At 42.0% G+C, this 18059-nt stretch overlaps 2 protein-coding genes across 2 annotated transcripts in view; one reads left to right on the top strand and one right to left on the bottom strand.

Moving 5' to 3' along the window:
- Positions 1–43: 43 nt before the first annotated feature.
- On the bottom strand, positions 44–10358 carry LOC308088125 (rap guanine nucleotide exchange factor 1-like). The gene is made up of 14 exons (XM_080432491.1): positions 10186–10358; positions 9763–9803; positions 9258–9399; positions 9082–9157; positions 7954–8038; positions 7187–7279; positions 6631–6819; positions 4710–4794; positions 3514–3608; positions 2811–2889; positions 2495–2596; positions 1524–1621; positions 412–552; positions 44–187 (listed from the first exon to the last, which is right to left on the bottom strand). Exons 1-14 carry the CDS (start codon positions 10342–10344, stop codon positions 52–54), a joined length of 1521 nt encoding a protein of 506 aa, XP_080288617.1. The 5' UTR covers positions 10345–10358; the 3' UTR covers positions 44–51.
- Positions 10359–15071: 4713 nt separating this feature from the next.
- The window catches only part of LOC308089147 (HLA class II histocompatibility antigen, DP beta 1 chain-like), a gene marked incomplete at its 3' end in the record, with an annotated part of 17197 nt that continues 14209 nt past the window's right edge, over positions 15072–18059 (top strand). The window contains exons 1-3 of the mRNA XM_080433714.1: positions 15072–15271; positions 15949–16009; positions 17855–17938. Of these exons, the coding sequence (XP_080289840.1) occupies positions 17872–17938 (67 nt within the window). The 5' untranslated portion in view covers positions 15072–15271; positions 15949–16009; positions 17855–17871. The remainder of the gene's footprint in view (positions 15272–15948; positions 16010–17854; positions 17939–18059) is intronic.

Genomic DNA, 18059 nt, shown 5'->3' with positions numbered 1-18059 from the left:
TCATTCAGCCAAATCATTCCTAAAACCAGGCGGCTGCCGTCTCCTCCCACATCATCTCTGATTGGCTCGTGGGGTATTCCGTGGGCGGATCCTAAGAGAGAGTTCCCATAATGCCTCCTCGGCCAGGTGGTCACTGAAGCCGTTAAAGAACGACACGATGTCCTCGTTACGAGTTACAGAGTAACGACTGTAGAGAGACAGACAGACAGACAGACAGACAGACAGACAGACAGACAGACAGACAGACAGACAGACAGACAGACAGACAGACAGACAGACAGACAGACAGACAGGAGATTTATGTGATTGTTTTTGTTGTGTATTGATTGGATTGATTGTATACTTTATTAGTCACAAATGTAAACAGGATAAACATGTAATAATAGATGGATAATAGAGAAATAAACGAACATTTGTTGAAAACTCCTCACGGTGTCCAAGATGTTGAACTGCTGCCAGCGCTTTGAGAAGTTCACCTTTGACCCCTGTGATGTCATCACCTGGTCAGGGTTCCCCAAGTGGACGAAGGTCAGATCCTGGAGGATCAGACCCCTGGACAGACAGACAGACAGACAGACAGACAGACAGACAGACAGACAGACAGACAGACAGACAGACAGACAGACAGACAGACAGACAGACAGACAGACAGACAGACAGACAGACAGACAGACTCTAATTCAATGCTTGGTTGGTCCTGCATACATTATTTAACCCTTTACTGGTTAGTATTTGAGACCTTTACTAGAGTCAATCATTCTTATTGACCTTCAACATGTAATGTTGTCACTGTATATGTATAAATATTAATATACCTACTCTGGTCATTGAAGGTATTGTTTGTATTGCTTTTATGTTCTTTTAATTATGCTGTATTTGCATGAGGTTTCGCTTTTATGTTTCTTATACAGTACTATGTTGTATTTTCATGAGGTGAATGGAATTGTGAATGGAAAGCACTTTGGGTCAACTTCTGTTGTTTTTAAATGTGCTGTACAAATAAACTTTGACTCTACTTGACTAAATGAATTGAATAAAGGTGACTTGACCTGGACTTGTACCTGCAACAACCAGGGCCTCTAGCTGCCCAGGCGGGCTCACTGACCACTCAGCTATGGCCGCCCCTTAGGTACCACACCTTTCTTTTGTTGTATCTTTATATATGTGGTCAAGACTTGTTTCCATTGTGGTCCTATGTAATCAATTCACCAAAAGAGCATTGAATATAAACACATTAATATGTCAACAACAAATATAAAAGGTAGAAGGAGCTAGAGTTCAGAGGTCATACGTATAGGTAGGAGGAGCTATAGAGGTCAGAGGTCAAACGTACAGGTAGGAGGAGCTATAGAGGTCAGAAGTCATACGTACAGGTAGGAGGAGCTATAGAGGTCAGAGGTCATACGTACAGGTAGGAGGAGCTATAGAGGTCAGAGGTCATACGTACAGGTAGGAGGAGCTATAGAGGTCAGAGGTCATACGTACAGGTAGGAGGAGCTATAGAGGTCAGAGGTCATACGTACAGGTAGGGGATGCATGGAGGTTCCACTTCCGCCAAAGCTGCTCTGTAGTTTCTGAACGATGATGAGCTGTCAATCAAACTGCTGTACTCCTCCAAGGCCTGCACACACACACACACACACACACACACACACACACACACACACACACACACACACACACACACACACACACACACACACACACACACACACACACACACACATCAAATGAACATAGATTTGTATTTCGGTGACTCTGTGTGTGTGTGTGTGTGTGTGTGTGTGTGTGTGTGTGTGTGTGTGTGTGTGTGTGTGTGTGTGTGTGTGTGTGTGTGTGTGTGTGTGTGTGTGTGTGTGTGTGTGTGTGTGTGTGTGTGTCTAGTAGACTTGACTACTGTAACGGTGTCTCCACAGGTCTCCCTAACAAATAAATCAGACTGCTCCAGTTCTTACTAAAACCAACAAAGTGGAGCACTGACTCCCTGACTCCCTGTGTGTCAAATAATTGATTTAAAAATACTACTGTTATTCTATAAAGCTTTAAATGGATTAAATACTACTGTTGGTCTATAAAGCTTTAAATGGTTTAAATACTACTGTTGGTCTATAAAGCTTTAAATGGTTTAAATACTACTGTTGGTCTATAAAGCTTTAAATGGTTTACAATTAGGAAAATATTCATGTTGGGGTTGGGGCTGAGATTAGACATTTAGAAGTTAGGTTTAGGAGTTAAGAGTTAGAATTCTGCTTGATTATACTGCACTTAGTTTCTCGCTGGTGTCGTGCTACGAAAAATAGCCGATATGCAAGCCTATAAGCTTGTAGATCTGCTATTTTCCAAATTCAGGGTTACGGTTAAAAATGGCAAAGAAAATGTAAAAATGCCATTCATAAAAACGTTACCCTAAAATGTTGATGCCTGAACAAATATTGTAATACAAATCTGTGTGCGTGTGTGTGTGTGTGTGTGTGTGTGTGTGTGTGTGTGTGACCTCTGCAGTGTTTCTCTGCCAGTCCAGTCTGCTGAGAGGAGCGCTGTCCAGCGCAGAGAGGACACACAGGTACGAGTTGAAGTTATTCAACTTCCTCAGGTGCTGCAAGAACACACACACACACACACACACACACACACACACACACACACACACACACACACACACACACACACACACACACACACACACACACACACACACACACACACACACACACACACACACACACACACTTGAGAAGGATGAATACATTCATGGAACGTGATTTTCATTGTCCTCACTGATTCAGGGTCAGCACAAGGTCAAAGCTTACCTTCATAACTTTGATGAATTTAAGCAGCAGTCTCTCTCTGTCCTGAGGCCTTTCCTGTAGAATGACCACCGAACGCACCCTGACGCGCACGCACACACACACACACACACACACACACACACACACACACACACACACACACACACACACACACACACACACACACACACACACACAGTTCAGTATAACTTTATCGTCAACCAGAGTGACCAGTGACTAATGTGAACCAGGTCAGTTTAACACCTTAAACACTATTTAGTATGGTTTACCAGAAGGACAGGACTAGTTAGTGTGGTTTACCAGAAGGACAGGACTAGTTAGTGTGGTTTACCAGAAGGACGGGACTAGTTAATGTGGTTTACCAGAAGGACAGGACTAGTTAGTGTGGTTTACCAGAAGGACAGGACTAGTTAGTGTGGTTTACCAGAAGGACAGGACTAGTTAGTGTGGTTTACCAGAAGGACAGGACTAGTTAGTGTGGTTTACCAGAAGGACGGGACTAGTTCATGTGGTTTACCAGAAGGACAGGACTAGTTAGTGTGGTTTACCAGAAGGACAGGACTAGTTAGTGTGGTTTACCAGAAGGACAGGACTAGTTAGTGTGGTTTACCAGAAGGACAGGACTAGTTAGTGTGGTTTACCAGAAGGACAGGACTAGTTAGTGTGGTTTACCAGAAGGACAGGACTAGTTAGTGTGGTTTACCAGAAGGAGACGTTGTTAAAGTGTTGGGTGAACTCGGTCAGGTTGGGACACTTCTCTTCATTCTGTTCCTTGGACCACAACAACGCCTCTGGAAGCTAGACAGACAGACAGACAGACAGACAGACAGACAGACAGACAGACAGACAGACAGACAGACAGACAGACAGACAGACAGACAGACAGACACATCATAGGTCAAGTTCAGTCATCTGATTGGCCAACCCAAACACGTCACGTCACGTCACGTCACGTCACGTCACGTCACGTCACGTCACGTCACGTCACGTCACGTCACGTCACGTCACGTCGTTAGCTTTAACGTAACGTTTGTAGCCTCATAGCCAACATACAAAGTGACAAAGTGGACAAAAGTCATAAATATGGAAGAATGTTTATATGTTTGTATTATATTATAATATAGACAGAAGAATGTGATGGAAGAATGTCAGTAATGTTGGGATGGAGGAGGAGGAGATGGAAGTATCTTTATCAAATTCAAAGAAAAGTGGGTGAGAGCAGAAGGTATAGTATGAGAAGTATAAAATATAATATATATATTACATATCGTCTCCGTCTCATAAGTCCAAAACTGTTCCGGATTCAAATTCATAATATCAAAAGTAGCAACTACGGAGAAGTAGGGATGGAGAATTGGAATCAGACGTAATGGATAAGGTGTTGGCATCGATTGGAATGGATTCTAGCAGGATTGACCTGACGTGACGTCATGTCCGGAGAGACGAGAGTCATTTCATTTCAACGAAATCACTGACACAAACATTATATTGTTTAATGAAGCATGACTTCAGTTGAATATATTGCCAACTACCAGTAAAAACAAGGAACATTAATTTAATAGCTTGCATGCTCGTATCGCCTCAATGTCGCCTATCAGACGAAGACAACATGCTCTACCTTAGATTGTCTGTGTAAATTAGATGAAAGTGATAAAGTGTCCCCACTCCCCAGATTAACCCCTTTGCCAACAGCTACCAATAATAGACAAAGGATCAATAGTGGGATCAATAAGGAATCGGCTGTGGTGGAAAGTAACTAAGTACATTTACTCAAGTACTGTACTTAATTACAATTCTGAGGTATTTTTACTTTACTGGAGTATTTCCAATTTTCAATACCTTTACTTCTACTCCACTCCACTACTACTGTATCTCAGAAGAAAATATTGCATTATATACCTCAATCTTATAGAAGAGCTCAGAGTCCAACAGTGTCAACTGTTCTGCTACGTCCTGACTCCTAAAGTCATGCAGGGTACCTGGTCTATAGGAGAAGAAGAGGAGAGAGGAAGTATATTATTTAGGTTATTGTGTATCATTATTATTATTCTTTTTTTTCTAGTGCTGCTTTTTACCCCTTTTTCTCCCCAATTTAGTCGTTATGCCAATGAATTCCACACACACACACACACACACATTTGTGTGTTGTCACCAAGGGGCAAACCCCCTTCGCTGGAATGGACCCTTCGCTAAGCCCCACCCACTGGTGGTGCGAGGTTAGTCAAACCCAGGCCTGGCAAACTCTGCTTCTCACCCATTGATTTGCATGTTAAATGACGGCTTTTCCCCTTAGAAATAATCGATCATTTCAGGAGCAAGAGCTTCAAATTCTCTTCTAAATCTAGTCAACAAGGCCTGCAGTAGGTTATGCACTGGAAAAATGACATTATTTCAATAAACTAAAAACACAGGAAATGTTAGAGGGAGTAATAGCCATGGATACACGACGGTCGTCTGTCTCGACCGTCATGGATGAACTTCAACCTGGTGTTTGCACTTTCTCCATTTATGGCCCGTACATCTACAGAAACGTTCATATTTCAAATATAAAGTGCTTATCCCATGGCCACGGAAGTTACATTTATGTACGGGCTCTCAGAAGTACCCGTATCATCCGTATTGTTCAATAAAAAACATTTTAATCTGATCGGTGGCCATTTTCTCCATATACTTTCAACAGAGCGACCCTATCGGTTGGTAGGTGTATTGTACTCTGATGCATTATAACTATGAGAAAATGGCCACCGATCGGATCAAAATGCTTTTTATTGAACAATACAGAATATATGGGTACTTTTGAGAGTCCCGTGCATAATTGTAACATCCGTGGCCATAGGGTAAGCACTTTATATTTGAAATCTGAACGTTTATATAGATGTATGGACCGTAAATGGAGAAAGTGCAAACACCAGGTTGAAGTTGATCCATGACTGTAACAGGAGTTTTCATGTACCGCAGGGTAAGACTGCCAGGAGCAGTTAATAAATAGACGAACAAATGAATTAATATACTTTAACGTGCAGAATCCGAAACAGGCAGCGCTGTGATTTGGAATTTTGTTACAATTAAGGTGATTAGTGATTGAAATGATTGTCACCTGCCATAGCTGTCAAAGTTATTTCAGCCGCACACACACAATCATTTGGAACATAATAGCAAGAATAGGAATACCACGATAACGCAATGGTGACTATGAACCAGCAACAGATTCCACGTACCTAAAACCGTTGGTGGGTGCTTTTCCCAAGCTGAAATTTGCGCTTAAACTGCACGGCTGAATGGCTGTGATTTACTTAAGTATGGCACATTCACCGCCAAAGTTTATTCATAATAAAATCACCCACTGCCAGGGTTTTTAATCCTTTTTTTATAGATTTAATGTGAATTATTTGTCCGTTTATTTTTTAACATTGAAGTGAATGGATTTTTTTTAATACATTTTTTTTATATCTTTTAATTCGTTAGGGTTAGGGTTATACATGTATACTCAAAAATTAGAGAAACATTTTAGGAATTCAAAAACAAAATTAAAAAAAATTATTAAAAGGGGAGAATTCTCCCCTTTAGCGGTGAGTGTGTTAAGTACACTTTTGAGGAATTTGTACTTTATTTGAGTATTTCCAATAAGTTTACTTCTACTCCACCACAACTCAGAGTACTTTTACTCCGCTACAATTATTTGAAAACCTCCCTGAAAAAGTCCCTGCCCACCACCAGTGGTGGGCAGGGACTTTACCACCCGAGCGCCATGTTGTAAATAATAGCATGGCAATGTGTTGTGCTACTTGGCTAAGGTCAAAGGTCAGAGGCTATAGCTTACCTTGCAGCCACGCCCATGGCTGAGAGTGGGCGGAGAGACAGAGGAGCGCCAATCAGCTTCTTCCTCTGCACAAGCTTTGATAGGAAGTTAGTGCGCAGGAGGCAGGCCAAGGACAGCTCTCCTCCAATCACAAGACTGAACACTAGTTCCATCAGCAGAACCTGCAAATCACCATCCAGTTCCACTGCACTGGACACACCCAACACACACACACACACACATTAGAGACAGATACAAAAGGTTGTGTGTGTGTGTGTTATTAGTGTGTATTGTTCATAAGTCAGGTTGCACAGTGTAAAATAAAAGCCACACGCACACGCACACACACACACACACACACACACACACACACACACACACACACACACACACGTGCGTGGTTTCATCAGTGAGATGTAATGAGGCTTGGATTAGAGGAGCGTCTGTGAGTTTAGGTTGCAGAGGTTCCCGGTTTGATGCCTGACTCCAGTGTGTGTGTGTGTGTGTGTGTGTGTGTGTGTGTGTGTGTGTGTGTGTGTGTGTGTGTGTGTGTGTGTGTGTGTGTGTGTGTTCTTACCAGATCTCATCCACCACTCTGACCAGCAGTAGGAACGTGTTCTTACTGGCTCTCAGGTTCACAGGTTCGATCCCCTTGCACAGGTGTCTGTACGTGATGTTAGTTAAGGTCTGTGTGTGTGTGTGTGTGTGTGTGTGTGTGTGTGTGTGTGTGTGTGTGTGTGTGTGTGTGTGTGTGTGTGTGTGTGTGTGTGTGTGTGTGTGTGTGTGTGTGTGTTCTTGGAGAGATCATTGATGGAGATCCTCATTTACAAGGATGCAGAGATTACACATATAAATAACAAGAACACAGAAAGACAATATGTTGACAACAATCAGTTAAAACTGTTGCATGTGGACAGCAATCGTGCAGCGCGACACGTTGTGAGCTTGTAGATCTGCTATTTTCAGCATGCAACCAAGTGTAAAATCAGATATTACGACGCCATCAAGGCACCGCCAACATACATTTCAGTCGACTAAATCAACTGTACATTTAGTCGACTAAAATCTTATGATATTTAGTCGACTAAAACTAGATTAAAACTACAACTTTTCAGATGACTGAAATATGACTAAAACTAAATCTTGCAGTGAAAATCAACACTGGTTTATCACCAGTAATAAACCTCAGAGCTGAGAGATAAACTGAGTCCAGAGGTTTGAGTGTGGAGGCAGAGCTGCAAGACCATAGATTATATTCCCATAGTCCAGTACAGATAATGTGTGTGTGTGTGTGTGTGTGTGTGTGTGTGTGTGTGTGTGTGTGTGTGTGTGAGACAAGGATATCTGTGCTGTAGTTTGCTGATGACATCATAGGGGCTGATGAAACTTCGATAGGTGTAGAGGAACGCTTCACAGTACAGCCTTTGATCTGTATACACACACACACACACACACACACACACACACACACACACACACACACACACACACACACACACACACACACACACACACACACACACACACACACACACACAGTGTTAAACAGTGTCGCACTAAAGCAGTGAAAATATCAGGACTACAAGTTGTGAGCTTGTAGATCTGATAGTTTACCTATATTATGTAAAAACTTAAAGTTAAAGTGATTAAGTCTGTCAGTGGGTTTTATAAATATGTAAATGATTAACAAGAGCTTGTGACTAAATAATAACTACATTAGAATACAGTGTTTGGACATACAGGGTTTACACCCAACAGCAACGATATAACCCATATAACGAGTACAGAAAAGCATGACGTCACATCTGATCTACAAGCTCACAACACCTCGCAGCGTGAGGCTCTGTGAGCTTGTACATTAGATCTGCTATTTTTTTCCCCTCAACATAGGGATTCTAGTGGTAAAAAAAAGGGTAACACTTGCTATGCATCCCATGTCTATGATGCATTATAAACATACTTATAATGTATTATAATCTGTTTATAACACTGTATAATAATAGTTATAAGAAAGGTTTTCATCAGGCACGTGCACAGATAGACTCTAGGTGGTGCTAGAGCACCTGCCCTTTGCCCTCTGGACCAGCAGTGCCCTTTTGAACCCCCCCCCCCCCCCCCCCCTTTTTTTTTTTTTTTTTTTTTTTTTTGTTTACACATCTGCATCAGACAGCATATGGCTATTGAAACAAATACATATGCAATTACGACGTACAAGATGTGCCTGTAATAAATATCACACTACTAAGGCAGCCGGCAGTTCCGCGCACCGCACAAGGTGCCCTTTTTCTTTACTTGAGCACCTGCCCCTCAAAATGTCTGTGCACGCCACTGGTTTTCATCACACAAAGATTTGGCGCCCCCCCTGTAGTACCCCTGTAGGACCCCTAGGGGTCTCGGACCCCCTGTTGAAGACCCCTGCTCTATACTGTATGTGTTACTGTACACATAAAGTTTATATTCTGCCGTCCTTACCGTTGCTGTCAATCTCAGTGGCGTGGACCAATAGGATGTCGGGAGATCCTGCTTTCACATCTGGCCCCTCCTCCTCCTAGGTCAGAGGTCAGACAGAGGTAAAAAAAACAACATATATATATATTTTTTAAAGTAAATGTTTTGGACATCTGTCGCACACCCTTGACCTTTCTGACCTCTGTCTTCAGGGTGAGTCTGTCCAGGACGTCCTGTTGGTCCATCAGTAACACCCCCTCATCTTCATCATCATCATCATCATCATCATCATTAGCATGCTGCTCCTTGTGCTCCTCTCTGCCCCGCTGGTCAGGGTGGGAACTACAGGATGGTTATGATTAGGGTACAACAGTTCATCTTTAGTGTTTTACTCTTAACCCATTCAATCCGGGAACAGAGCTCTCTGTTATTTTACATTTCTTTGGCTATTCAAAAATAGCAGATATACAAGCTCATAGCGTGGCACTCAGTGCTGCGCTATGAACTTGTAGATCTGCTATTTTTGAATATCAAAATAAATCTTAAAATGACAGATGCGTTCCTGGTCTTAATGGATTAACAGAGAGAAAAACGTTCAAACTCCTGGAGATGATTAATTCTACTGTGTGTGTGTGTGTGTGTGTGTGTGTGTGTGTGTGTGTGTGTGTGTGTGTGTGTGTGTGTGTGTGTGTGTGTGTGTGTTACGTTTGTTTAGTGATGTCCTCTCCATCTTCTGCCGTGGAATCCTGATGAAGACAACACTGACCTCATCATCATCATCATCATGTCTTTTTTTACAATCGTTGTTGTCAGGCAGAAACCTTGTATCTCCATGTTTAAAGTGTTTTCGTAACTGAATGCCCTTCTTCATCACACAAAAAGTGTCAAAGAAAATAAGTGAAAAATAGCAGAACTGCAAGCCCACAACGCCTCACATCTTGCAGATCTACTATTCTCACTGTGTGTGTGTGTGTGTGTGTGTCTGTGTCTGTGTGTGTGTGTGTGTGTGTGTGTGTGTGTGTGTGTGTGTGTGTGTGTGTGTGTGTGTGTGTGTGTGTGTGTGTGTGTGTGTGTGTGTGTGTGTGTGTGCGTGCGTGCGTGCGTGTGTGTGTGTGTGTGTGTGTCTACCAGCTGTCTCTTCTTGGGGGGCAGACAGGGTACATGGGGCAGGTTGAGGTTGGTGAGCTGGTAGACAGACAGGTCTCTGGGTGTGTTGTACTTGTGGCTGCTCTGAGAGCGCTGGTAGAAGTCTGATACACTGTCTGACGCACTGCTGCCCATCGACATGAACTGGAGATACTGGTGGACTGACACACATACACACACACACACACACACACACACACACACACACACACACACACACACACACACACACACACACCACACACACACACCACACACACACACACACACACACACACACACACACACACACACCACACACACACACACACACACAGAGTTTTAAATAAAACTTTTTAAATACACATTCCTGCTGTACTTTATTTCGACAGAGAGAGAGAGCGAGAGAGAGCGAGAGAGAGCGAGTGAGAGACAGACAGACATACAGACATACAGACAGAGGAAAGGTTGACAGGGTAATGACACACTGTTATTGTGATTAATACACATCTGACTCCCATCCCGCGGGAATCCAGTGGGAATCCCGTGGGAATCCCGCGGGATTGGGAGTCAGATGGTAGTGAGATTTTTATTAATCCCGTGATTGGGACGGGACGGGAATAAAAAGTCAGTGGGAGCGGACGGGAGCGGGAACCATGACAACAGACCAGGTCTTATATCGAACAGAAACAGCAGAAATAAACGCCACCAGTACACGCCCATAAAATCAAAGTCATAAATCAGGCATGAGATGCAAGACGCAGCAGTGTTTACATTGAACTAGCAGTGGAGAGAGAGGGGAGTCAGTTGAACAGATCCATGGACATGACACAAGTGTCAAAGTGAACTCATATTATCCTCCAAACCTGAGGAGATTGTTAACAAAATGTTACACTTTTACTTTCGTATCTATGATAGTCTTGGGCTTTACCCCCCAATTGTCACTGGACATCCGCGCGGAATGCCCATACTTCTCCGTACATGTACAAAAAAAACATATGAAGTTCTGACCCGGTAGCCCCGGATGTTAACTCGACATTAGGAACCTGTGTGCACTGTAATAGCCCCTATTTGTCACATATCTATTTTTCAATAGATATGTGTTTTAATCCCGTCTGTGTCGGATTCTGTCGGAAGTTCCCTGTGTTCCTCAATGGGCGGTAGTGATGGGCGCATCCGGTGAAAGCCGGTATTACACTCAATGTAAACAGGCAGTAAACGAGGGGAGGGAAATGGCATTCAGGCACAGACAGGATTAAAATTATTTGAAAAATACTAACTAATACAGTGCACAAAGATTCCGAATGCCGAGTTAACATCCGGGGCTACCGGGTAAGCACCTTTTATTTAGCATTTCTACATGTTCGGAGAAATACAGACTTTACGGGCGGATGTCCAGTGACAATTGGGGGGGAAGGCCCAAGACGATCATAGATATGCAAATGTCAAACTCGATAAAATACATCTATGACAGTCTTGATCCAAGGCTAGGATTTCTCAAAAGCGACGCAGTACAGTACAGTAAACGGCCAGAAAAAATGCTGCGCCCTGACTTAAAAGGTAGGGTAAGTGATATTTTTTGGTTAAAACAAAAAGTTTTGTATTAAAGGGCATTATATTCTGATAGTAATCATTGCTATAGACTCTGTAGCATAGAGTGTTTGTTCAGTCACAGGGGTCTCTCCGTCTCTCCAGCTCTTTAATAAACAGAAAAAACATTTTCAGGTAGGTGACAACATTTGAGCCAATCAGGAGAGAGTACCCATTTATCTCATTTTTTATCACCTCTTCCAATTTCACTCGTTTAACCTGTATCCTGACAGAGTTCTCTATCCTGATTGGATAAAATTGGTATCCTGACCTGAAAATGCATTTTCTGTTTTAATAAAGAACTGGAGAGACATGGAGACTCATGTTACTGAACAAACAGTCTATAGCAATGAGTACTATCACGATATAGAGCTATTTAACACTTATTTTGACCAAAGAAAATCACTTACCCTACCTTTAAGTTGAAAAACACAACAAATGCCAGTCCAGCAATGCTGTGTCAAAACAAACAATCGCATCGACTTTTGAACACTCATCTATGGAAAGCGAGCACAATTTCACCATTTATGACGGAATACACAATCCTTGAGAAGAGCGGAGAGAGACGGATTAATTTGCTGGACTCCATGGTATGAACTCAAACTGTCTGCACTCTCTGTGTGGAAATAATTCACTTGTCTTTGAGTTAACTGTAGTAATCATCTTCCTCTGCCTATAGCCTAATTGTGAAGTGAAATATTTACATTGATATTGTATTTTTACTAGCAGTCGGGTAAGGCAGTGGTTCTCAACCTGTAGGTCGGGACCCTCAGTTGGGGTCCCCACATGACAGTAAAGTAACAATTAAATGACTTTTAAGACCTTTTTAATACATAAAATGACCATCACTTTATCAAAAGTCGTCAACAAACTATACTATAAAAACTGATCAAACATTGGCAAAATTGTCAAATAATACAAGAAAGAGGCAGACGTTATGAAGTAGCTGATTTACAGTTGCGAGGCGTTGTGAGCTTGTAAATCAGCTACTTTCACAAAATGTATCTGTGGAACCGAGACCGAGTCAAACTAAACGTAACGCCTAAAGTGCTTGTCAGGATGGGGGGGGGGGGGGGGTCCCCAGTTCAAATATGATTATTTCGAGGGGTCACGGCCTGAAAAAGGTTGAGGACCACTGGGGTCAGGGGTTGTGGACAATAAGCTTGTAAAGTCCACCCAGAAATTAATATGACGTCATAGACTGGCTTCAAAGTACTATATTAATGGCCACCGCACCGAGTCTGCACATAATTGTAGTTTAAGCGCGACAGAAGTAGTTTGTTAATAATTAGTAGTCGTTAACTAAAAGTAATTCATTCTTAAACCGTAAGACGATGGCAGACGTCGCCCAGGTTTCAGCCACCGCTCCTTCCCCGGCGAAGGCGGAAGCGAGGAGGAGGAGGAGGAGGAGAACGACGGTGAACGCGGCGGGTCCCAAGAGAACGGTCAGACGCAGGAGGAGGCGGAGCACCGCCGCCGCCAGGAGACGCGCCGCGTCCGCTAGGCCCAGGAGGAGGAGGCGGCGCGCGGCCGCGGCCAAAACCACCACCAGGAGACGCAGGAGGTCCACCAGGCGCCGCAGGAGGCCCGCGAGGAGGACCGCGCCGAAGAAGCAAGTGAGAAGGAGGCGGGCCAGGAAGGTGGAAGAGTAAAGCAGCCATGTTGGGGGGCTGCAACGGTGGATTATTTTATTTCTTCCATTATTCCATCGGTCACTTTTTTGATTTGTTAACCCATTAAAACCGGGAACACATCTGTGTCAATCACAGGCTCTCAAGGTGAGGACCCCCAGGGGTCCTTAAAGGCGTTCCAGGGGGTCCACGGCTAAATGATTGATAGTTGGGAATCAAAATGGTCACTTATGGGTCTGTAACTCTGAGAGTGTACAAATGTACCTGTACGGGTCCATTTGGTTGGTTCCATTTTGTCAGAGTTAAATTAGTCAAACAATATTAAGTATCAAATGGGGTCCTTGGCAGTGGTGGTAAAAGTACTCACATTCTTTACTTAAGTAAAAGTATCAATACTGCAAAATAGAAATAGTAAAAGTCCGGAATTCAAAATGTACTTGAGTGAAAGTACAAATGTACTTAAAGTACCAAAGTAGAAAGTACTCATTATGCAGAATGTCCCGTTTAACAAGTTTCATGTATAAAAATCTTTTGAAAATAGCAGATCTACAAGCTCACAACATCGCGACGTGTTCTGCTATTTTCAAATAGCCAAAGTTTAAATATTTCAGTGGTAATAATAATAATTCAGTGGTTAATGTATGTTTGTAATAATAATCAAATCAAATCCCTGTGGTGCCCTGCTCATGGTTTGCGTTACATTTCCATATCCATGGTTTATCTGCACTCTAGTTGATTGGTTACATTGTTATGGGGAGAGACAGTATGTTAACATGTGTATCTATCACTACATGCACTTGTGTTTTTCTTTTTTTCTCTTTCCTCAAACCCAGGTCCACTCCATCAACTCCGCCTCACCACCTGATTGGTTCCCTAATCTTCAGTCCACCAATCATCTCCCACCACCTGCAACAAATGCCCTGCACCTCCAAAATTCCAAATATTTTTGCAAGACTGAAAAAATGTTAAGAATGTATTATACATCCCAGATAAACATACATTTAAGAATGTGCTGATTTACCTGTGTTGTGTTTCACTGATTGAGCTGCAATAAACCAGTGGTTCTCAACCTTTTCAGACCGCGACCCCCCAAAATAATCCTATTTGAACTGGGGACCCCCCAAAATAATCCTATTTGAACTGGGGACCCCTCAAAATAATCCTATTTGAACTGGATACCCCCCAAAATAATCCTATTTGAACTCGGGACCCCCCAAAATAATCATATTTGAACTGGGGTCCCCCTAAAATAATCATATTTGAACTCAGGACCCCCCACCCTGAAAAAGACTTGGAATTGTAGGAGTTGAGGCGTTACATTTAGTTTGACACAGTTCGCACAGATAAATAGATCTACATGCTCTAAAAGAGCTTGTAGATCGGCTATTTAAAAAAAAAATTGCTCTTTCTTATATTAATTGACAATTTGGCCAATGTTTGCCCAGTTTTTAGTATAGTTTATTGATTACTTATGAAGCAGCAGCTATATACTGTTCATGATATGTGTAATAATCCAGACTGTCGTCTTTCTGGAAACAGATGATGTAACATCGTATCTTTAATCTGATTGGCTGATTATTCTAAACTACAGAACGAGTCCTCCTTCATTCTCTTTCAGACTCCAGAACTTCTCTTTCAGTAAACATCTGTTTAGTCGGATCTGTTTATTCTCATCTGTTTATTTTGATCTGTTTATTCTCATCTGTTTATTCTCATCTGTTTATTCTCATCTGTTTATTCTCATCTGTTTATTCTCGTCTGTTTATTCTCATCTATTAAATTCAGTTCAGTTTTATTTATTTTTTTAAAGATTACAGCCATCCTCCTCATCCTCTCCTCTGTACTTCATGTCAAAGCTATCCCAGGAAGTAAGTACATTATATTTATGTTATTATATAATATATACATTTATATCTACTGTTATTATATAAAAACAAAGATGAGCAATGCACACTGCGAACAAATGACGAACGCACGCACGCACGCACGCACGCACGCACGCACGCACGCACGCACGCACGCACGCACGCACGCAAGCAGGCAGGCACACACACACACACACACACACACACACACACACACACACACACACACACACACACACACACACACACACACACACACACACACACACACACACACACACAGACACAGACACACAGACACCTCTCATGCGACACTTTGATCACATGACCACTGTGTTTTTAAATACATTTCACGGTTTCAGCAATGAGATGTAATGAGGCTTGGATTGATGTTTAATGAACATGAACAGAATTTTACCAGTGACGCTGAACACACACACACACACACACACACACACACACACACACACACACACACACACACACACACATACACACACACACACACACACACACACACACACACACACACACACACACACACACACACACACACACACACACAAGAAATGTGTAGTAATTCTGAGAAACTTCGTAAGAAGCAAATCAAAATATCTCTCCCTCCCCCTCTCTCTCTCTCTCTCTCTCTCTCTCTCGTAACTGGTGATGTTTAATAAAAGAATAATTCTGATTGGCTGCTGAGTGAATCAGGAAGTGAAATTCCAGTCAGAAGCTTCAGTGGTGAGTGAAACCACACACACACACACGCACGCACGCACGCACGCACGCACGCACGCACGCACGCACGCACGCACGCACGCACGCACGCACGCACGCACGCACGCACGCACGCACGCACGCACGCACGCACACACACACACACACACACACACACACACACACACACACACACACACACACACACACACACACACACACACACACACACACACCCCTCTGAAGTAACACTTTGATCACATGACATGATGGTATCATCAGTGAGATGTAATGAGGCTTGGATCAGAGGAGCGTCTGTGAGTTCAGTTTACAGGTTCAGGTTCCCGGCTCTTCCTGGCTTCATAATTAAAGTGTCCTTGAGCAAGGCACTGAACCGCGTAATTCCAAAACCTATACCGCTTGTGCTATGACCACGCCCACTTCTGTGACGAAGGCGGAGCTGCCTCTCAGCATCACATTCAACACATTCTAATACAGACTGAAACCAGGGTTGATTTAGTCGACTAAAACTATGACGAGAAATGTTGGTCGACCTTTTTTCACTGACGAAATCTAAATAAAAACTAAATAACAACTAAGCTGTGATGAAAACTAAGACTCAATATATTGACAATTTCATCAACAAATAAAAACTAGACTAAAATGTTAGTGAGTGACTAGTGGAGAAGAGATCCAGTAGAACTAAAAGACAAGTCATTTTATGTTTGGTTGTTTTGGTTGCGGGTGTTGTGTTGTGCTCTGAAAATAGCTGATCTACAAGCTGATCTACGTCTACAAGCTCACAACGTGTCCCAGCGCAACGCGTTGTGAGCTTGTAGATCGCCTTGTAGTATTTGATATTTTCAGCACGCAACCAAGTGTAAAATCAGCCATTACGACGCCATCAAGGCACAGCCAAAATACGTTTTAGTCGACTAAATCAACTGTACATTTAGTCGACTAAAACTAGACAAAAACTAAAACATTTCAGATGACTAAAATATGACTCAAACTAAATGTAATTTTATTCAAAAGACTATGACTAAAACTAAATGTAAATCAACACATCCTGAAACCTCATTACAGCACCTGGTCTGGTGGCGTGCCTCACTAATCATTAGACTGACAACCCTAACCTCCTGGTATCGTTTCCCGCTGCCGACACTCTTTTTACAACCACTATTTGTTTTGATGATTAACTCATTGACTGCCAGAGTTAAAACATCGTCTATAGCTGACCTACCGACCGATCGACTTTTTTTATTATCAGAATAAAAGACACAGTTAAAAATCTCAGCTATAATTAGCTGACCTCTGACCTCTCCCAGTGCTTCATTTCAGTCTTAAGGCCCTCAGGATGAAGGAGTTCTAGAATCTATCTGTGTTAAACTGATATGAACCTATCACTGAATGTATCTATTAAACTGATATAAACCTATCAGTGAATGTATCTATTAAACTGATATAAACCTATCACTGAATGTATCTATTAAACTGATATAAACCTATCAGTGAATGTATCTATTAAACTGATATAAACCTATCAGTGAATGTATCTATTAAACTGATATAAACCTATCACTGAATGTATCTATTAAACTGATATAAACCTATCAGTGAATGTATCTATTAAACTGATATAAACCTATCACTGAATGTATCTATTAAACTGATAGAAACCTATCACTGAATGTATCTATTAAACTGATAGAAACCTATCAGTGAATGTACCTTCATTCTCTTTCAGACTCCAGAACTTCTCTTTTAGTAAACTGTTTATTCTCATCTGTTTATTCTCATCTGTTTATTCGCATCTGTTTATTCTCATCTGTTTATTCTCATCTGTTTATTCTCCTCTATTAAATTCAGTTCAGTTTTGATCAGTGATGATGAAGATTACAGCCACCCTCCTCATCCTCTCCTCTGTACTTCATGTAAAAGCGATCCCAGGAAGTAAGTACATTATATTTATGTTATTATATAATATATACATTTATATCTACTATTATTATATAAAAACAAATATGAACAATGCACAATACAAACAAATGACACACACACACACACACACACA

This window comes from Gymnoscopelus braueri (assembly GCF_963280865.1).
Source record: "Gymnoscopelus braueri genome assembly, chromosome: 7".
NCBI classification, from domain to species: domain Eukaryota; kingdom Metazoa; phylum Chordata; class Actinopteri; order Myctophiformes; family Myctophidae; genus Gymnoscopelus; species Gymnoscopelus braueri.
The sequence above is the reverse complement of the archived record's forward strand: the minus strand, read 5'-3'. Positions and strand labels throughout refer to the sequence as shown.